We start from the raw sequence: 22,438 nt of genomic DNA on the forward strand, positions 1-22,438 counted from the left end.
TGAATGCGGGGAACATTTGTTCACTGTGCATATTTCATCTGAATGAAATTAAAAACTAATTTGTCACAACATTATTATCAGTAAGAACTTATCCGGCTCACAAACAGACAGACGGGTGAAAACATAACCTTCGTCCATCACATTACCTTTGTCTGATAATGCCAAGTTGCTTTCAAACCATTTGTAGTAGGAAATGTACAATGCCCCGGAGAAAGAAGTTCTGACGGTAAAGAAGAAAGAAAGAAACAATAAAACAAGTAACAACAAAACGCAGTACAATGTAGTATGTGCTTCAAATATACATTATAAACATTATAAACATGAGATTTAGTGTTTGGCGCCAGATTGCAACTACGACGCAATTTCATTCGGAGGCCATTTCCTCATTCTAGTCGTGGCTTCTTCCACTGGAACACCATCGATTCCTGTATTTGCAACAATATTACAAATACAACCTGAAGCTAGTCGACTGCATTCATATTTACCATTCAAACGAAAAAAATTCATTTCAAAACGTCCATCCTAGTGTTGGCTTAGTGTTTACGGTGCTGGCTTGGGATCCAAGTATCCTGGGTTTGAATCCCGATCAATCCATCATTGCTTCAGATATCAAATCCTTCCTCTTCTCCAATGGCTTGATCTCTGATCATCAATTTGGTTTCAGACCAGGTCATTCTACTCTGGACATGTTGCTTCTGCTGTCTCAACAATGGATGGAGGTCCTCAATGCCAAACAGGAAATCAGAGCTGTCTCACTTGACATATCACGTGCCTTCGATATGGTCTGGCACCCAGCTCTGCTCACCAAACTCACCTCCTATGGTATTCAGGGAAATCTCCACTCATCGCTTGCGGATTTCCTCTCTGGTCATAGGCAACGTGTGGCCCTGAATGGATTTCTCTCATCTTCCCTTCCTGTTCTGGCTGGAGTTCCCCAAGGTAGTGTTCTGGGCCCTGTGCTATTTCTGGTCTTCATCAATGACCTCTCCGACTCTCTGGAAAATCCTCTCTACCTCTTTGCTGATGACTCCACTATCTGCCGCTCCATTCCTCATCCCTCAGATCGGCAGTCTGCAGCCTCCTCACTCTCTGCAGACCTGGACAAAATCACAGACTGGTCAAACAAGTGGAACATGTCTTTCAATCCTGACAAATCTCACACTCTTACAATGTCTCTCCGAAAGGACCGACTGGACAACCCTCCCATCTACTTTCTCAACAATCCTCTCCAAGAAGTTCTGTCGCTCAAGCTTTTGGGTCTCACTATCTGCCATGGTCTTTCTTGGGAAAACCCCATTTCCAAGCTGGCCTCCAAAGCCAGTCGCCGACTGGGCATCCTCCGTCGTGCGAAGTCCTTCCTTGGCACACCTGAGCTCCTCACCACATACAAGGCTTTCATCCGCAGCTCAATGGAATACTGTTCCCCCCTCTGGGCTGGTGCTCCTGCCTCACACCTTGCTCGGCGTCACGCTGTTGAGGCCAAAGCTTTCAGAATCATTGGAATCTCCTGCGATGTAGTCAACTCCGAGGGCCTTTCACTCACTCACCGCAGGCAGGTTGGTGGTCTTTCTGTCTTCTACCGACTCCTCTCCGGCCTTGCTCCCCCAGCTCTCTCTGTGCTCTGTCCCCCCAATATTCCTTCAGGTCGCACAAGATCTGCCTGCAACCCTCTTATGGTTAAACTGCCAAAGTCTAGGCTCTCTGCTCACCTTCACTCTTTCATTCCCCTTTTCTCCCGCCTCTGGAACAAACTCCCCCACTCCCTTCAATCCCACTCCTCCCTCCAGGTCTTTAAAACAGCTGTTCACCACCATCTCTTATCTTCCCCCATCGAAAACCTTGATCTTTTCTACCCCCGGTAATTCATCCCAGAGTCCTTGCAGTGTTCATATGTTTTATTCCTCTCCCACCTCCCCCCAAGTCCTCCCGATGTCCCTGCTCTCAAATGTTGTGTTTGTGTCCTTCCCCCACTCTCCCCATCTTGTCTGCCGCTCCCCTTGTTTTTTGTGTTTTGTGTGTCGGTTTGTCGTTTTGTGTGATTAATGTTAGCTCTTTCACGAGCGTCGATCTTGTATACAAAAAAACAAAAAAACAAAAAAAATCGCTGAATTAACACCAGGGGAGGTTGACTCAGCCTGTCATCCTTCCGAGGTCGGCAAATTGAGTACCAGTTCACTGGTAATTCCCTGTGTGTCGCAAGAGGTGACTAACAGGGTTGGCGGCAGGAAGAGCATCCGGCCGTAAAACATTGCTTCAAAAAAGCGGACCAGGGTGCCCGAAAAAGGCCAACCCCTGCTCTGCGAGGAAAAATGGCCTCTAAAGGTGGTTCGTTTTTTTCTTCATCCATAACGTTTTGAGATATCCTGCTCATAGACAAACAGACGGACAAACAGACAGACAGGGGTGAAAACATCTGTGGTGGCAGAAGTAAAAAAGTGGAAAAAAAAGCAACTTACAAACCAGGTATCTTCTGTCCAATTATATGGCTTCCATTATATACAGATCCAGTGATGATGGATAATAACTGATTCCAATGTTTTAAAATCTTTTTGTCAGTTCCAGTGTACATGGACCACAGAAAGTTGATGGAAGAATCCATGATGTTGTTCCAAATATCCGCTATGCTCGACGCATTCTCCACGGCTTTCATGATACCTGGTAACACTTTCATCATGGATAACCACTGAGTAATTTGTATTGAATTCGCATTGTCAGCTCCATTATCCATGGACAACACAAAGTTGATGTAAGCATCCATGATGTTGTTCAAAATATCCGCTACGCTCGACCCATTCTTCATAGCATTCATGACATCACCTTGTAACACTTTCATCATGTATAACGACTGAGCAATTTGTGTTGAAGTCACATTGTCAGCTCCATTATTCATGAACAACAGAAAGTTGATGTAAGTATTCATGACCTCGTAACAGACCTTGTCCATGTTTGAGCCATTCTGCACAGCATTCAGCACGTCACCTGGTCGCACCTCCACAATGGACAACCAATGAGGTATGTTTTTCAAAATTTCATTGTCATCTCCAATGCCCATTAAACCCAGAAAAGGTTGAAATGTTTTCATGAAGTTGTTCCAAACATCCGCTATGCTCGACCCATTCTGCACGGCATTCATGATACCACCTGGTAACACTTTCATCATGGACAACCACTGAGCCATTTGTATCGATGTCGCATTGTCTGTTCCATTGTCTATGGACCACAGAAAGTGTTTGGAGGAGTTCATCAAGTAGTTCCAGAAATATTCTTCACTCGACCCTTTCTCCACTGCATTCTGGAAATCACCTGGTAACACATTCATCATGGACAACAACCAAGTAATTTGTTTTGAAGTCTCATTGTCAGCTCCAGTGCCCATTGAATCCTGAAAGTGTTTGGAAGAGTTCATGAAATAGTTCGAGAAATTTTCTTTGCTCGACCCATTATGAACGCCATTCATGACATCACATGATGGCACTTTCATCATGGAGAACAACCAAATAATACGTTTTAATGTATCTTTGTCTGCTCCATTGTCCATGGACCCCAGCAAGATGATGGAAGTATTCATGATGTTGTTCCGAACATCCTCTGTGCTCGACGCATTCTGTTCGGCATTCATGCTATCACATGGTGGCACTTTCATCATGGAGAACAACTGAATAATTTGTTTTAAAGTCTCATTGGCCGCTCCAGTGTCCATGGACCACAGCAATTGGATGCATGTATCCATGAGATTGTTCCAGACATCCTCTTTGTTTGACGCATTCCGCACAGCATCCATGATTTCACCTGGTAACACTTTCATGATGGAGAACCAACGAATGTGGTTTAAAATCGCATTGTCTTTTCCATTGTTCATGGACCCCAGCATGTTGTTGGCAATATCCATGATGTTGTTCCAAACATCCTCTCCGCTTGATGCATTCTGCATGGCATTCATGATATCACCTGGTAACACTTTCATCACTGATAACCACCAAGTAATTCGTCTTAAAGTCTCTTTGTCAGCTCCAATGTCCGTGGACCACAGAAAGTTGATGGACGTATCCACGACGTCATTCCAGACCTTCTCTACGTTTGAGCCGTTCAGCACGGCCTTCAGCACATCACCTGGTAGCACCTTCACCATGGACAACCAATGAGGTATGTTTTTCAAAATTTCATTGTCATCTCCAATGCCCATTAAGGCCAAAAAAGGTTGAAACTTTTTCATGAAGTTGTTCCAAACATCCTCTATGCTCGACCCATTCTGCACGGCATTCATGATATCACCTGGTAGCACTTTCATCATGGACAACCACTGAGCCATTTGTATCGAAGTCGCATTGTCAGCTCCATTGTCCATGGACCACAGAAAGTGTTTGGAAGAGTTCATCAAGTAGTTCCAGAAATATTCTTCACTCGACCCTTTCTCCACTGCATTCTGGAAATCACCTGGTAACACATTCATCATGGACAACAACCAAGTAATTTGTTTTGAAGTCTCATTGTCAGCTCCAGTGCCCATTGAATCCTGAAAGTGTTTGGAAGAGTTCATGAAATAGTTCCAGAAATATTCTTCGCTGGACCCATTATGAACGCCATTCATGACATCACATGATGGCACTTTCATAATGGAGAACAACCAAATAATACGTTTTAATGTCTCTTTGTCTGCTCCATTGTCCAGGGACCCCAGCAAGATGATGGAAGTATTCATGATGTTGTTCCGAACATCCTCTGTGCTCGACGCATTCTGCACGGCATTTAAGCTATCACATGGTGGCACTTTCATCATGGAGAACCACTGAATAATTTGTTTTACAGTCTCATTGGCCGCTCCAGTGTCCATGGACCACAGCAATTGGATGCATGTATCCATGAGATTGTTCCAGACATCCTCTTTGTTTGACGCATTCCGCACAGCATCCATGATTTCACCTGGTAACACTTTCATGATGGAGAACCAACGAATGTGGTTTAAAATCGCATTGTCTTTTCCATTGTTCATGGACCCCAGCATGTTGTTGGCAATATCCATGATGTTGTTCCAAACATCCTCTCCGCTTGATGCATTCTGCATGGCATTCATGATATCGCCTGGTAACACTTTCATCACTGATAACCACCAAGTAATTCGTCTTAAAGTCTCTTTGTCAGCTCCAGTGTCCGTGGACCACAGAAAGTTGATGGACGTATCCACGACGTCATTCCAGACCTTCTCCATGTTTGAGCCGTTCAGCACGGCCTTCAGCACATCACCTGGTAGCACCTCCACCATGGACAACCAATGAGGTATGTTTTTCAAAATTTCATTGTCATCTCCAATGCCCATTAAGGCCAGAAAAGGTTGAAACGTTTTCATGAAGTTGTTCCAAACATCCGCTATGCTCGACCCATTCTGCACGGCATTCATGATATCACCTGGTAACAATTTCATCATGGACAACCACTGAGCAATTCGTTCTAAAGTCTCATTGTCCACTCCAGTGCCCATTGAACCCAGCATGTAGAAAGCAGTGTTCGTGTCGTTGTTCCAAACATACTCTGTGTTATACCCATTCTCCATGGTGTTCATGATGTCATGTTGGAACATTGTTATCATGGATAGCAACTGAGTCATTTGTTTGAAAGTTTCGTTAGTTGCTCCACTACCCATGCTAGCAATGAGTTGGTTGAGGGTTCTGTTAAGGTTGGACCAATCTGATGCAAAGTTGATATTATTCTGTAACGGTTTAAGATGTTCAAATGATGATGATATCATGGAATAAAGGAAATCATTTGGTAATGATGATCCATTCTCAGACCCTTTGGTCATGTTCATTGATAGAGCTTGCATGAACATGCTGACATTATTCCAACCAGCAGCATTGTAAGAAACACTCGTGATGAAGTTGGGGTTATTGTAGTCATCCATAGTGCTTTGGTACATGCTGTAGGACTTCAGTGCATCGTTCATGGACCCAATCATTTTGCAAAGGTCCACATCTTCGTTCTTGATGTGTGCCAGTGTCGTTGCAGTTCCCTGTGGAAGAAGATAATTTTTATGTTACATTTGGTAACAGCATGCCATTGTGACACACAGTAACACGAGGAGCATATTAAAGCTCCCTTTGAAAAACTAGAATTCTGTAATGGCACCAAGTCATTAATGAACACATACCAGCAGCACTATGTGGAAGTTAAAATTTAACACTTACGTTTAGACACGCACCCACACACTATTCGTCTGTTTTTACTGTTTTATATATTTTATATGCTTGCGTGGTTATACATATACACATACAGACACATACAAGGTAAAACGTACCATTGAAAACATTTAACTACTGAGTGTGAGGATGTTACAAAATGAAATATAGTGGATTATCATATGGTTGGTTGTAATACAGTGGAGTCCATATTGTGTTAAAATAAATTTTGCCCCGAGTAAAGCAGTGTGTTGAAGCAGCCTTGCCATGATGGGGAGGTGGGGAAAGCCAGGTGGTTCTCCTGCATGGAGTGTTTGTGGGAAGGTGTGTGGAGCTGGTTTATGGTCACAACAACCCTTGTCCTGGATTGAGAAATGCAAACATCTCGCAGGGGCGACATTACTTTATAATTAACTAGCCGAAAGCACCCGGCGTTGCCCGGGTTCTTTTTGAATGAATTTACTACCATAATTCAGCTTTTACTCGCGGCCGTAGAAGATTGACTACTATAATTTAGCTCAGCTTTTAATCGTGAAATGGGCCCAGCCTGGCCGGAGTGGCCTCGACCGGCCTCGCCACCTAGCCTATAACCTTCTCGGGGCCCGCCCCGACATTTTTGGTTCTTTTTGAATGAATTTACTACCATAATTCAGCTTTTACTCGTGGCCGTAGAAGATTGACTACTATAATTCAGCTCAGCTTTTAATTGCGAAATGGGCCCGTCCCGACATTTTTTGCATTAGAGGTTTCCTCCTATCTTTCACCGTTCAGGATATTAGATTGCACTTGCGCAGACAAACAAACAAACAAACAAACAAACAAAAACTTTCTTTTATATGTATAGATATGAACTGTTTTTATTTTTCCATTTTGAATGTTAAGGAAATAGTATACCATTTTAAATGATGATGTGGATTTAAATGGAGCAGGTGCAAGTTATATTAATTGTACTGTGGTTGAAGATAGTTTTAAAAATGAATGTTTGTATGTTGATGGTCAAGGTCAAGATGCCCCTGGGCGCCAGAGAGTCTGCATTCCTCTGTCTTGTGCGTGGTGGAGTTTTGGTCTAGTTCGATGTAATCCAAAACATTATACTCGATCTCATCCACATTTGGCCTTGCATGATGTAACCAACCATGTGCTTGAGTGTATAAAAATGAGCTCAACTGGAGTGTCCAGTTAGAGAGTGTCCCGCAGCAAATACCTTCATTGGCAAATATTAATTGGTAAAATGTAACTAGATACAGTATGTGTGATTCTCTCTCCATGCACGCATGATTTAACTTTGAACTCTGTAACATCTCCATGCATACATGAATAAAATATTGAACTCTGTTAAGCTTGGAACCTGATTGGTGAAGACTAATTTTTAAATGATTCAACTCTAATACTATGAACCTAATGGAAAAGTGAGGTCGGGAATTCCTCCACAACTGACCATCAGAACTTCCACTTGTTCATATTCAACACCAGCTCACTCACTCGGCAGCAAAGCAATACCCCTAGATAATGTTGCAACTGCCATCCAGAAGCTTTAAAAGCAAAAGGAACCTCCCCCATAGTTCTTAGCACTGAATGACTCAATCCACTGTTAGATTCATAGGCATAGTTTGTCTTCCCTATTTGGGGGGGGGGGGGGAGGGGTGGGGGAGGGAGGTGGGGCAAGGGTAGCTAAGTAAACATATTAATAATGGGTAGCTAAGTCTCACTTCCAAAAATACCGTTTGTTAGTGTAGTTACAGTGTACTTGAAATCACAAATATAGTTTACGTTCAAATACGGGATGTTTTTATCTCAATTGTAAACTACTGAAAAAAATTAAGGTTGGAGCATTGCCCCCCTGCCCCTCTCCAAACTCCGCTGGTGGTTAGATCATTGTCAAACAATCTCACTCTTAGTCTAATTGCCATTCTCAGAGAGCCTCCTCTGTGTCGACGTGCTTGCCATTTCACTCAAGCCAACTGGCAAGGTCTTCAAGCAGGCATCAAACATCTGGAGTGGTCTCCCATCTCTACTGTCTCTGACATCAACTCATTCTGGGAATTCTTCCAAAGAAAGTTGCTCTGTCTCTTGCACAGATTTATCCAATCTCGTTTTCAATTGTCTTACCGTTTTTTTTTTTTGTTTTTTTTTGTATACTGAATCGAGGCTCGTGAAAGAGCTAACATTAACTTCACAAACAAATCGACCAGACAAACAAAATACACAAAAAGAGGGAGCGGAAGACAAGATGGGGAGAAAAGGGGAAGCACACACACACAACATCCGAGAGCAGGGAGATGTGTGGAAGGGAGAGGGCCCGGGGGGAGGAGGCATGGGAAGGGGGGGGGGGGGGGAGGGAGAAGTATAAAGCACAAGGACACCAAGGACTTCCAGGACAAAAGTTGGTATTTCAAAAAGTGGAATTGGGGTGAAATTAGCGGGGGTAGAAAAGATCAAGGTTTTGGAAGGGGGAAGATAAGAGATGGTGGTGAACAGCTGTTTTAAAGACTTGGAGGGTGGAGTGGGATTGAAGAGAGTGAGGAAGTTTGTTCCAGAGGCGGGAGAAAAGAGGAATGAAGGAGTGAAGGTGAGCAGAGAGTCTTAATTTTGGCAGTTTAACCAAAAGAGGGTTGCAGGCAGATCTTGTGCGACCTGTAGGAATATTTGCGGGACAGAGCCCAGAGAGAGCTGGGGGGGCAAGGCCAGAGAGGAGTCGGTAGAAGACGGAAAGACCACCAACCTGCCTGCGGTGAGTGAGTGAGAGGCCCTTGGAGTTAGCTTCATCGCGGGAGATTCCAATGATTCTGAATGCTTTGGTTTCAACAGCGTGAAGGCGAGCTAGGTGTGAGGCAGGAGCACCAGCCCAGAGGGGAGAGCAGTATTCCATTGAGCTGCGGATGAAAGCCTTGTATGTGGTGAGGAGCTCAGGTGTGCCAAGGAAGGACTTCGCACGACGGAGGATGCCCAGTCGGCGACTGGCTTTGGAGGCCAGATTTGAAATGTGGTTTTTCCAGGAAAGATCATGGCAGATAGTGAGACCCAAAAGCTTGAGTGACAGAACTTCTTGGAGAGGATTATTCAGAAAGTGGATGGGAGGGTTGTCCAGTCGGTCTTTTTGGAGAGACATCGTAAGAGTGTGAGATTTGTCAGGATTGAAAGACATGTTCCACTTGTTTGCCCAGTCTGTGATTTTGTCAAGGTCTGCAGAGAGTGAGGAGGCTGCAGACTGCCGATCTGAGGGATGAAGAATGGAGCGACAGAGAGTAGAGTCGTCAGCAAAGAGATAGAGAGGATTTTCAAGAGAGTCAGAGAGATCATTGATGAAGACCAGAAAAAGCACAGGGCCCAGAACACTGCCTTGGGGAACTCCAGCCTGAACAGGAAGAGGAGATGAGAGAAACCCATTCAGGGCCACACGTTGACTATGACTAGAGAGGAAGTCCGCCAGCCATGCGTGGAGATTTCCATGGATACCAAAAGAGGAGAGTTTGGTGAGCAGAGCGGGGTGCCAGACCGTATCGAAGGCACGTGATATGTCAAGGGAGACTGCTCTAATTTCCTGTTTGGCATTGAGGACCTCCATCCATTGTTGAGAAAGCAGAAGCAGCATGTCCAGAGTGGAGTGTCCAGGTCTGAAACCAAATTGATGATCAGAGATCAAGCCATTGGAGAAGAGGAAAGATTTCATATCTGAAGCAATGATGGATTCCATGACTTTGCTGATAATTGGGAGAAGGCTGATTGGTCTGTAGTTGCTGGGATCTGTTTTTGCACCTTTTTTGTGCAAAGCGGTGATGTTGGCAGATTTCCAAGCAGATGGAAGATGACCTTGAGCAAAAGAGAGGGTGAAGAGAACAGAGAGGGGGAGTGAAAGAACGGAAGAACATGATTTTAGGACCCGTGGGCTGATGCCGTCAGGTCCAGTTGCAGAATCAGAGTCGAGGGTTGACAGAAACTTTTCCACCTTGTCAGGAGGAAAGGACACAGAGTCCAGGAGCAGCTGGGTACGACTGGGTACGGTGGGTACAGAGAGGGATGGGTTTGGGACACAAGATTTAGAGGCATTGAGGCATTCAGCTTTTTCACGTGCGGAGTCAGCCGTGTGGCCATTTAAGGTGAAGGAGGGGATGGAGGGGGAACAAACACCAGAAACAGATTTTACCAGACGCCACCAGGATTTGGAAGAGGGAGACAGATAAGAGAGTTCGGTCCTGAGGACGGAGAGATATTGTTTCCTGGCTCTCCTGAGGGTGGACACACACTTGTTTCGGGCTTTGTGAAAGGAAATGAGATTTCCTTCCGTTGGATTTGCTTTCCAGGAGACGAAAGCAAGTTGTTTCTGGGCAATAGCCTCACCACAAGATTCCGTGTACCATGGACGGGAGGAAGGGTATGACAACTGAAGACGAGAAGGGATAAATCTGTGCATGAGAGAGAGCAATTTACTTTGGAAGAATTCCCAGGATGAGTTGATGTTAGAGGCAGTAGAGATGGGAGACCAGTCCAGATGATTGATGGCTGCTTGAAGACCGTGCCAGTTGGCCTGAGTGAAATGCCAGACTCGTCGACGCTGAGGAGGCTCTCTGAAAATGGTCAGAGAGATGTCCACTTTAACAAGCACATGATCAGAAGAGCCGATTGGAGCAGAAGAAGAGCAGCAGACATTTTCAGGGAAGTTAATCATAACCAAGTCCAGAAGAGAAGATTCTCCGTTGACTGAGATCCGGGTTGGGAAATTGACAGATTGTGTCAGTCCCAGTGAGTCACAGAAGTCCTTTGCTGAAGAGCCATGGCTGGTGAGAGAGGTACCCACCCCCAGCCAACTGGCATGGTGACAGTTGAAATCACCACATATGAGGAAGAGAGAGTTGGGATGGGTAGATAGAAGTTGGTCCATATTATCAGACAGCGAGATGTAGATGGAGTCATCACTGTTTGGTGGACGGTACAACACGCATAATAACAAAAGGTGGGAGCGAAGGGGAAGCCGAAGCCAAAGGTATTCCTGGGGGTGAGGTGGAGAGAGGGCAGTGCAGGGCGAGTGAGGAAGAGAGTTTTTTATAAAGATAGCAACCCCACCTCCAGGACGAGGCTCAGGTCTATCATACCGGAGGAGGGAGTAACCTGGGAGAGATACCAAGGAATCAGAGACATCATGAAGGAGGAAGGTTTCTGTTAAGCAGATCACGTCTGGTTTGTCAGAAGCAACCTGTATGGAGAGATCAGTTAAGTTTGAGCGAAGGCCCCAGATGTTTGAGGTCCATACTGTTAAGGAAGAGGAAGGGGGAGCATCGGATACAGAACAGGGGGGGGGGGGGCGGTAGGGCAGGATGTGGAAGAGGAGGAAGAGGTAGGGAGAGCTGTTGCAGGTGTGTCAGAGATTACAGAATAGCTTGGAGAAAGGGAAGAATGGGGCGGACAAAAGGTTTGATGGTGTTTGGGTGAGGCGCAGTGAGGTGTTATTTGAGGAGGGGGAAGAGTGAGGCAGAAGGTTGAGGAAGATGAAGGTGAAAGTTGGAAGGGGGAAGAAGCGGGGAGGACGCTTTGAGGAGGAGGGGTGAGAGGGGAGTCTAGGAGGGGAGGAGTGAGGGAGAGTCTCGGAGGGGAGGGGTGTGGGGGGAGTTTAGGAGGGAAGGGGCAGCGGGGGAGATTTGAAAGGGATGGGTGTTTGGGAAGATTTGGGGGGGAGGGGCAAGGGGGAAGATTTGACAGAGATGGGTGATGGGGAAGATTTGGAGGGGAGGGGTGTGATTGGATTTTGAAAAGTGTACGATTTATGGGAAACGAACATTTATTGCAAAATGAGTTTCTTGAGACATTCGAGTCAAAAATACGTTTGAGGACGCTGAAGGGTGGGTGGAGTTCTGGAGAGTTTAGGGAATGAATGAAAGATGCACTGTAAGAGATGGAATTTTTTTTTTGAATGAATAGAATTGGTGAGCAAGTCGAAAGCATCCTTTTATAGAAGAAGTAGAAAAAAGTGTTATAGAATATGACATAATAATAAAGTTCTTCAGGGGACAGATTAAACATGTATTTACAACTTGATCACGTGATCTCGAACAACGTGGTCGAAGAACGAAAGAACAAATAACGAAGAACGAAAGAGCAAAAGAACGAAGAACGAAAGAACAAATAAGAACGCACAAGCGGATAAGAACAGGGGAAGGAAAAAAAAAATTTTGTTTTTTTTTGAGATATTAAAACAAGGGAGTATGGGTGAAAAGACCGTGAAAAACAGAGACCGAAAGTAGTTGCAGCGCGATCGAAGAACCGCTGAGACAAAAAACAAAAGCCTCAAGCCAAGGTCTGAGGACACGGTAGCCGACTAGTACTACACTAGGCCTCAGAATACACGATACGAAAAAACCGACGATTCTGTACACAGGTATGAAAAACCAACACCGAGAAACCTATTAAAGTCACCCCAATAGGTACAAGCACCGAAAGAAAGATAAAGATACGACAAAAACACAAATGTGAAAGATCACTTAGCTTCGAAAGCGTGAGCGCATGGAACAGCTTCGAAAAGACGTGACCTCGCCGTGATCTCGCGAGATCTCCAACCGTTCCTCCCGTACATGGTACACTGAATCTTGTGGTGAGGCAGTTGCCCTGAAACAACTTGCCTTTTCTTCTTGGAAGGCTAATCCAATTGAAGGCAATTTCAGTTCCTTCCATAAAGCTCAGATCAAGTGTGTGTCTACCCTCAGGAGTGCCAGGAAACTATATCTCTTTAATCTCAAGACTGAATTCTCAAACCTGTCTCCCTCCTCTAAATCTTGGTGGCATCTGGTCAAATCTGTTTCTGGTGTTTGTTCCCCCTCCATCCCCTCCCTTACCTCAAACGGCTACACGGCTGATACTGCATGTGAAAAAGCTGAATGCCTCAATCTGTGTTTGCCTCCAGATCTTGTGTCCCAAACCCATCGCTCTCTGTACCCACCTTACCCAGTCGTACCCAGCTGCTCCTGGACTCTGTGTCCTTCTCTCCAGACAAGGTGAAGAAGTTTCTATCAAACCTCGACTCTGATTCTGCAACTGGACCAGACGTTCTCAGCTCAAGGGTCCTAAAATCCTGCTCTGCCGCTCTATCTGACCCTCTCTCTGTTCTTTTCATCCTCTTTTGCTCACGCTCATCTGCCATCAGCTTGGAAGTCAGCCAACATGTCCGATTTACACAAAAGGTGCAAAAACACATCCTTGACACTATAGACCAATCAGCTGCTCCCAATCAACAGCAAGGTCATGGAATCCATCATTGCTTCAGATATTAAATCCTTCCTCTTCTCCAATGGCTTGATCTTTGATCATCAATTTGGATTCAGACCACGTCATTCTACTCTGCACATGCTGCTTCTGCTGTCTCAGCAATGGATGGAGGTCCTCAATGCCAAACAGGAAATCAGAGCTGTCTCCCTTGACATATCTCGTAGCATTCGATACGGTCTGGCACCCAGCTCTGCTCACCAAACTCTCCTCTTATGGTATCCATGGAAAATTTCATGCATGGCTTGCACACTTCCTCTCTAGTCGTAGTCAAAGTGTGGCCCTGAATGGATTTCTCTCCTCTCCCCTTCCTGTTCAGGCTGGAGTTCCTCAAGGCAGTGTTCTGGGCCCTGTGCTTTTTCTGGTCTTCATTAATTTATCTCTCCGACTCTCTGGAAAATCCCCTCTATCTCTTTACTGATGACTCCACTCTCTGCCGCTCCAAATCCCATCCCTCAGATGGGCAGGCAGCAGCCTCTTCACTCTCTACAGACCTGGACAAAATCACAAATCTCACACTCTCACTTTGTCTCTCTGCAAAGACCATCTGGAGAACCCTCCCATATATTTTCTCAACAATCCTCTTGAAGAAGTTCTGTCACTCAAGCTTTTGGGTCTCACTATCTGCCATGATCTTTCCTGGGAAAACCACATTTCAAATCTGGCCTCCAGAGCCAGTCGCCGACTGGGCATCCTCCGTCATGCGAAGTCCTTCCTTGGCACACCTGAGCTCCTCACCACATACAAGGCTTTCATCCGCAGCTCAATGGAATACTGCTCTCCCCTCTGGGCTGGTGCTCCTGCCTCACACCTAGCTCGTCTTCACGCTGTTGAAACCAAAGCTTTCAGAATCATTCCCGTCTCCGTCCATCCCTCTCCTCCGTGGCTGCAGAAACCCTCATCCACGCCTTCATCACTTCCCGTCTGGACTACTGCAATAGCCTCCTTTATGGTTCACCCTCAACAATCACCAATAAACTCCAATACATTCAGAACTCCGCTGCCCGTCTACTCACCCATTCCCGGACCCGTGACCACATCACCCCCGTCCTTTACAAGCTTCACTGGCTCCCCATCTCCCAGAGAATCCAGTACGAAATCCTCCTCTTGACCTACAAAGCCCTCCATAACCTGGCCCCATCCTACCTGGCTGACCTCCTCTCCAGACACACTCCCACCCGCAACCTCCGCTCTGCTGGTACCAACCTCCTGACCCCCCCCCCGCCCCCCCCCCATCCGGACCAAATTTAGATCCTGGGGGGACAGGGCCTTCTCCATCGCTGCTCCCACCCTCTGGAACTCGCTTCCTCACACCATCAGAGACTCCTCCTCACTCACCACATTCAAAACATCACTCAAGACCCACCTGTTCAACACTGCATTCAACATTTAACCCACAGCATCTAACCCCTGACTATCTCCTCTCCTTCTCCCTCCTTTGTGCTTTGAATATTTCCCTATTGATTCTTCTTTTTTGCAATTGTTTTTATGTTTTGCTATGCATTATGTTTTGCACTCTGTCAAAGCGTCTTTGGGCTTCCTGAAAAGCGCTATATAAAATAAATGCATTATTATTATTATTATTATTGGAATCTCCCATGATGAAGCTAACTCCGAGGGCCTTTCACTTACTCACCGCAGGCAGGTTGGTGGTCTTTCTGTCTTCTACCGACTCCTCTCCGTCCTTGCCCCCCCCCCCCCCAGCTCTTTCTGGGCTCTGTCCCGCAAATATTCCTACAGGTCGCACAAGATCTGCCTGCAACCCTCTTATGGTTAAACTGCCAAAATGAAGACTCTCTGCTCACCTTCACTCCTTCATGCCTCTTTTCTCCCGCCTCTGGAACAAACTCCCTCACTCTCTTCAATCCCACTCCACCCTCCAGGTCTTTAAACAGCTGTTCACCACCATCTCTTATCTTCCCCCATCCAAAACCTTGATCTTTTCTACCCCCGCTAATTTCACCCCAATTCCACTTTTTTGAAATACCAACTTCTGTCCTGGAAGTCCTTGGTGTGCTTGTGTTTTATACTTCTCCCTCCCCCCACACCCCTTCCCACGCCTCCTCCCCCCAAGCCCTCTCCCTTCCACACATCTCCCTGCTCTCAAATGTTGTGTTTGTGTGCTTCCCCTTCTCTCCCCATCTTGTCTTCCGCTCCCTCTTTTTATTTATTTTGTTTGTCTGGTTGATTTGTTTGTGAAGTAAGTGTTAGCTCTTTCACGAGCCTCGATTCAGTATACAAAAAAAAAGAAAAAAAAAAGTAAAAATATTATCTCACTCCTCTCTGCGCATGTACAATCGCGACGAATTCAGAGCCAATATACGGTAAAAATGGCAGACTTGTCTTCCTATTCATAATCCGATAACATTCAATTTAATAAATAGACCGTTCCTTGATCACAAACTAACGATCATGAACTGATGCGACAGACAGACAGACATGAAGCGATTACGTAACACTGCTTTACACTTTGTGTGTGCGGGGTAAGCTTACTTAAGGTGAAGAATAAAAGCTCACTTACCTTGGGGTTGGTGATCCCAGTTGGTTCTGTGGATGTAGAAATGAATCAACATTAGTCAGACGCAACAAGGAACATCGTCTCTTAACTGCACTCGGTTATCTTCGCGAGTATAATGTTGCGGTGTATAATGTGGTTTCCGCTAATATGGATTTCTTGACATTCTCTAATTTCCCGTGGCTCTGGCTCCTGCGTCATCGATCTGTGTCATATTCAATAGGGATGGGTTTTATTACTTGAATTCAGAGCTGGCAGCAGCATCAGCAGAAGCAGTAAGTAGACGGTAGATCGCCCCATCATACGATGATTCGAGAGCAACACGATATCGCAAGCTGCAGAAACAAAGGACATCAGCAAGAAATTAGAAACACAATTCCTCACAAAACATGAAACAAGAATTTTGAGCCTTGTATTTTCGGACGTTTCATTCAAACATGTTCGTATTGCGGTTGTCATCATCATCATCATCATCATCATCATCATCATCAACACCCCTAGAGGGCCTCGACAATGTTGCAACTGGCATCCAGAAGCTTCTTTTTCTTTTTCTTTTTAAAGAATGACTCGATCCACTGTTACATCATTGTCAAATAATCTCACTCTTTGTCTGTTCAGTAATGGATTCACTTAACTGGAATTTAAGACACGTGCTCCCATTGGTTGATACATTTTAGATCTGTCAAAGAGAATCGAAAGCCTTTTGGAAGTCAATGAATATCATTGTAGCTTCCCTGTTTGAGCTTTTAACTCGTCCACACGAAGTGAACAGAAGAGCTGTTCAGGCCATAAAGATGTCCTTCACTCAGTCCTTGCTTCTCTGGGTTCATCAACATTTGTGGTTGTTTTGCGTACTCCTCTGAGGCAGCTCAACGGATCATTTTGAAACTCACCATGACGATTCATGACATCGATGTGTAAAAATTAATGGAGCCTTTTTTTTCCTAAAAACAAAACAATTTTTCAATCAAATCCATCAGTTTATTCACCAAATGGTAGATCTTTGTCTCTACCTTCCGGGATGGCTGGTATGGAATCAGACAAGGTTGTATGTGGTCTCGTGTACTGCTTTTAATGGTGCTGGACTCGGTGTTATGGAAAACAACTGAGCAGAAGCAAAGCAATACCTTGGAGTAACCAATTCCTACAGCTGGAGAAAGTAAATAGGCTAAAGGTAGGCGTACATGGTGCAGGTGTGGCTGAAAATGGGGGCAAAACATGAAAACAAAACAACCCGAGAAACAATTCACAATAAGAGAGGTTGACAGGTTTACATATCTGAGGTCCATGGTTACCATCATGGGTGGAGTGGCGATGACAGGTGAAGTCTGTCTTCCTATTTGCATGTGAATCTTGGACAAATCACCAAAGGAATAGCAAACAGGAGTCTTCCATCGATAGCAGCCAAGACAAAATCAATCTCGAGAATCTTCCGGCCTGACATGGCTAGTAAGAAAGAGGTTGATTGGTTAACCTTTAACTCTTTGCTGACGACTCTACCCTCTGCCATGACATCGCTCATCCTTCAGACAGACATACAGACAGCCTCTTCCCTCTCGTCAGACCTTGGACAAAATCACAAACTGGTCAAACACTTGGAATATGTCTTTTAACCAGGAGAAATCCCACACACTCACTCTCTCTCTCTCTCTCCGAAAGGACCGAATGGCAAATCTTCCCATATACTTTCTCAACAACCCTCTCCCTCAAGAGGTTTGGTCACTCATACTCTTGGGTCTTACTATCAGCCATGATCTCTCTTGAAGAAGCCACATTTCAAAGTTGGCCTCCAAAGCCAGACGCCAACTGGGCATCCTCTGTCGGCACACTTGACCACCTATCCACCATCAGCCGCGGCTCAACGGAGTACTGCTCTCCCTTCTGCGCTGGAGTCGCTGCCTCACACCATGTCGGCATTTCCTCCTTCCCTTTCTGCTGTTCCTTTTGTTATGGTGCGTCCTGATCCATTTTGTGTTTAGCTCTTCCACAAGCCTCGACTCTGTATACAACAAATATATATATATATTTCTATATATATATATATATATATCAGGCAGGAAAAACATCATAGAAGAGATCAAAATTAGGAGGTGCAGATGGTTTGGTCAGGTCGTATGCATGGAGGATCAAGATATACTGAAGGCCACCTGGAAAACAGGCGCAATACCCCTGGTGCTCACCTGGTGGAATAAGCAGTTTACTACACCGACTAAAGGTATTTTAAACCAATTTCAATGGTTGCTGGAAGACAGGGCAGCATGTAGAATCATACTAACATGATCATAAGACTTCAAACAAACAAAAACAAAAAAATACCTATTTTGGGGGGCAACCCCTCCTCCCCCAACCCCGTATACCCCCTCAGACCCCAATTTTTCTAATTCCTTGAACTAACTTTGGTACATCACGGGTGATGAAGGTTGTGGTGAAGTTCCATCGAAATCGGGTGTGTAGTTTCAGAGAATAAAGCAAATTCCTATTTTGGGGGGTCAAACCTGGACCCACTTTGACCCTGGTAAACCCCCTTAAACCCCGAGTTTTTTTTAATGCCGTGAACAAAGTTCAGTCACAACACAACAAATATCATTTGTGCCAAGTTTGGTCACAATCCAGTCAGCGGTTTCGGAGAAGAAGTTTCAAGTGTTTACGGACTGACAGCCGGACGGCGCGCCATCGCATAAGCTCCCCTGAACTTCGTTCCAGGTGAGCTAAAAAATCAGAACGTGGACCCAAGACCGACGAAAGTGGTGGAGGTTCTTAAGAGGCTCCATAAGCCGGTTGGCATGATTGGGTAAGAAGTAAGCAAGCAATATGGGTTAATACACAATATATGGGTTAATAAAGAATGCTTTTCTTTGGCAAAATTGCTGAGTAATTGTGATGAATAAGTTGTTGTTTGTCAAGAATGTCAGTAAGGTAATGGCACACTAATGGAATCTGAAACAAGGGCGTGCTCACCTTGAGTATAGGGTTAGATTGTCAAGTGTACAGGGAGTCTGTACCTTTGGTAACGTGATCACCAACTGAAACATGAGAAGTATATTATCCATGAAATTTATTCAAAGGCAAAGGAACATTTGAACTAATGAATACATAGAGGCAACAATCAGTCGAAACCTGCCATGTGACATCCTGCCAGGACCATAAACAAGGGATGATGAGCTCCCGTAGGAACCAACGACAATCCAGTAAGGAGATGGCGTTTCCTAAAAAAAACACCCATTCGTTTTGGACCAGTACGAGTCACACTCGGAGATGGAATGGGCAGAATGTCACACTCGGAGATGGGATGGGCAGAATGTCACACTCGGAGATGGGATAGGCAGAATGTCACACTCGGAGATGGGATGGGCAGAATGTCACACTCGGAGATGGGATAGGCAGAATGTCACACTCAGAGATGGGATGGGCAGAATGTCACACTCGGAGATGGGATAGGCAGAATGTCACACTCGGAGATGGGATGGGCAGAATGTCACACTCGGAGATGGGATAGGCAGAATGTCACACTCGGAGATGGGATGGGCAGAATGTCACACTCGGAGATGGGATGGGCAGAATGTCACACTCGTAGATGGGATGGGCAGAATGTCACACTCGGAGATTGGATAGGCAGAATGTCACACTCGGAGATGGGATGGCCAGAATGTCACACTCGGAGATGGGATAGGCAGAATGTCACACTCGGAGATGGGATAGGCAGAATGTCACACTCGGAGATGGGATAGGCAGAATGTCACACTCGGAGATGGGATGGGCAGAATGTCACACTCGGAGATGGGATAGGCAGAATGTCACACTCGGAGATGGGATGGGCAGAATGTCACACTCGGAGATGGGATAGGCAGAATGTCACACTCGGAGATGGGATAGGCAGAATGTCACACTCGGAGATGGGATAGGCAGAATGGCACACTCGGAGATGGGATAGGCAGAATGTCCAACTCGGAGATGGGATGGGCAGAATGGCACACTCGAAGATGGAATGGGCAGAATGTCACACTCGGAGATGGGATGGGCAGAATGTCACACTGGAAGATGGGATGAGTATAAAGACACACTTGGTGATGGGATGGGCAGAATGTCACACATTGAGATATATGTGATATATGATATATATATGATATATGATATATGATATATGATATATGATATATAGATATATATGATATATGATATATGGGATGGGCAGAATGTCACACTCGGTGATGGGATGGGCAGAATGTCACACTCGGAGATGGGATGGGCAAAATGTCACACTGGAAGATGGGATGAGTATAAAGATACACTTGGTGATGGGATGGACAGAATGTCACACTCGGTGATGGGATGGGCAGAATGTCATACTCGGTGATGGTGTGGGCAGAATGTCACACTCGGAGATGGGATGGGCAGAATGTCACACTCTGAGATGGGATGGGCAGAATGTCACACTCGGAGATGGGATGGGCAGAATGTGACACTCGGTGATGGGATGGGCAAAATGTCAAACTCGGTGATGGGATGGGCAGAATGTCAAACTCGGTGATGGGATGGGCAGAATGTCACACTCGGTGATGGGATGGGCAAAATGTTACACTGGAAGATAGGATGAGTATATTTACACACTCGGTGATGGGACGGGCGGAATGCCGCACTGGAAGATGGGATGAACAGAATGTCACATTCGTAGATGGGATGGGCAGAATGTCACACTGGAAGATCGGATGAGTACAATGTTGCACTCGGTGATGGGATGGGCAGATTGTCACACTAAGTGATGGAATCGGCAGAATGTCACACTCAGTGATGGGATGGGCAGAATGTCACACTCAGCGAAACATGTTGTTACCCTGCGCTCGTGAAGCGAAAAATGGGGTGAAGCATTCAGGTGCATACGTGTGCCGTGTGCCGTACGTGTCTGCATTTTAAAAATTCATTTTCTCGGCAACCGTTGGTCCGATTGACACGAAATTTTACCATAGAAGTGCCTCCGCCTGTATAATTTTTTATTCATATTTATGACGTCACAGGTCACGTAGTACGGGCGCCATCTTGGAAAAACTTTGCACCTCTATATCTCCAAAACCGCTGCATGGAAAAAATTGAAACATAGCTCATTGTAAAGAACTCCATATGGGGAATAGGTGTTGTTAACGATGACGTCATTGGTGCCTTAATTCCGACGTCATAATTCGACAGGGACAACGCTTAGTCTGATCAGTTTGAAATGTATTGAGCGTGATCTATGCAACAATTATATTAAAGAATATAAATTTGTGATGTCATCGCTCACGTGGTCTGGCAGCCATATTGGATCAAAGAAAAAAATAGCTCTAAAACAGAAGAGTCGGCTCGCAACAAGTTGACTGCGCAGGGTAAGTATTCTATGAATACCATCTAGTTGATACATGTTACAAACTAAAGATAATTAACTGTTCAGATTGTACATGTTGCCAGAAAAATGGAGTCGCATGATCATTGCAGCAACAGAAAAAGAGTCAATTAACAGGAAAGAATAACAAAGATCTAGCCTTGATGTGTTTGTGGTTTATTTTGAAAAAGAGAATTGGACATACTGTAACAAACTGTCAAAATATTGGTCCACAGTGAAGAACACCTTTTCCGATTTTATACTCATAGTTATATGGTTTTCTATTCTATTCTGAAATGATCTACACTAATCTGCGACACTAATCTGTGATGATCTCAGTTCTACACTAATCTGCGATGATCTACACTAATCTGCGATGATCTACACTAATCTGCGATGTCTGCGCAGATTTTGTTTGTTTCCTGGCTTTTGTTTGTTTCCTTTGTTTCCAGACAGGAGATATTGTTTCCTGGCTCTCCTGAGGGTGGATCTACACTAATCTGCGATGATCTACACTAATCTGCGATAAAAAAAATTGTATACATATAGTCAAGGATTGTGGAAGAACTAGTATTTGGGTCTCACTATCTCACTATTGTCACTTAAGCTTTTGGGTCTCACTATCTGCCATGATCTTTCCTGGGAAAACCACATTTCAAATCTGGCCTCCAAAGCCAGTCGCCGACTGGGCATCGTCCGTCGTGCGAAGTCCTTCCTTGGCACACCTGAGCTCCTCACCACATACAAGGCTTTCATCCGCAGCTCAATGGAATACTGCTCTCCCCTCTGGGCTGGTGCACCTGCCTCACACCTAGCTCGTCTTCACGCTGTTGAAACCAAAGCATTCAGAATCATTGGAATCTCCCGCGATGAAGCTAACTCCAAGGGCCTCTCACTCACTCACCGCAGGCAGGTTGGTGGTCTTTCCGTCTTCTACCGACTCCTCTCTGGCCTTGCCCCCCCAGCTCTCTCTGGGCTCTGTCCAGCAAATATTCCTACAGGTCGCACAAGATCTGCCTGTAACCCTCTTATGGTTAAACTGCCAAACTCAAGACTCTCAGCTCACCTTCACTCCTTCATTCCTCTTTTCTCCCACCTCTGGAACAAACTCCCTCACTCTCTTCAATCCCACTCCACCCTCCAGGTCTT

The 22,438-nt window shown here is 45.3% G+C and overlaps 1 protein-coding gene across 1 annotated transcript in view; it reads right to left on the reverse strand.

Annotated features, from left to right (window-relative positions):
- Positions 1–22,438, reverse strand: part of LOC137439518 (uncharacterized) — a 104,561-nt gene that overhangs the window by 66,775 nt on the left and 15,348 nt on the right. Inside the window, exons 2-6 of the mRNA XM_068135345.2 lie at positions 18,895–18,959; positions 16,176–16,271; positions 15,943–15,968; positions 2,457–6,004; positions 147–220 (exon numbers count right to left, since the gene is read on the reverse strand). Coding sequence (XP_067991446.2) covers positions 147–220; positions 2,457–6,004; positions 15,943–15,968; positions 16,176–16,239 — 3,712 coding nt within the window. The 5' untranslated portion in view covers positions 16,240–16,271; positions 18,895–18,959. The remainder of the gene's footprint in view (positions 1–146; positions 221–2,456; positions 6,005–15,942; positions 15,969–16,175; positions 16,272–18,894; positions 18,960–22,438) is intronic.

The sequence above is a fragment of the Myxine glutinosa genome, chromosome 14, assembly GCF_964187855.1.
Source record: "Myxine glutinosa chromosome 14, kmMyxGlut1.1, whole genome shotgun sequence".
NCBI lineage: Eukaryota > Metazoa > Chordata > Myxini > Myxiniformes > Myxinidae > Myxine > Myxine glutinosa.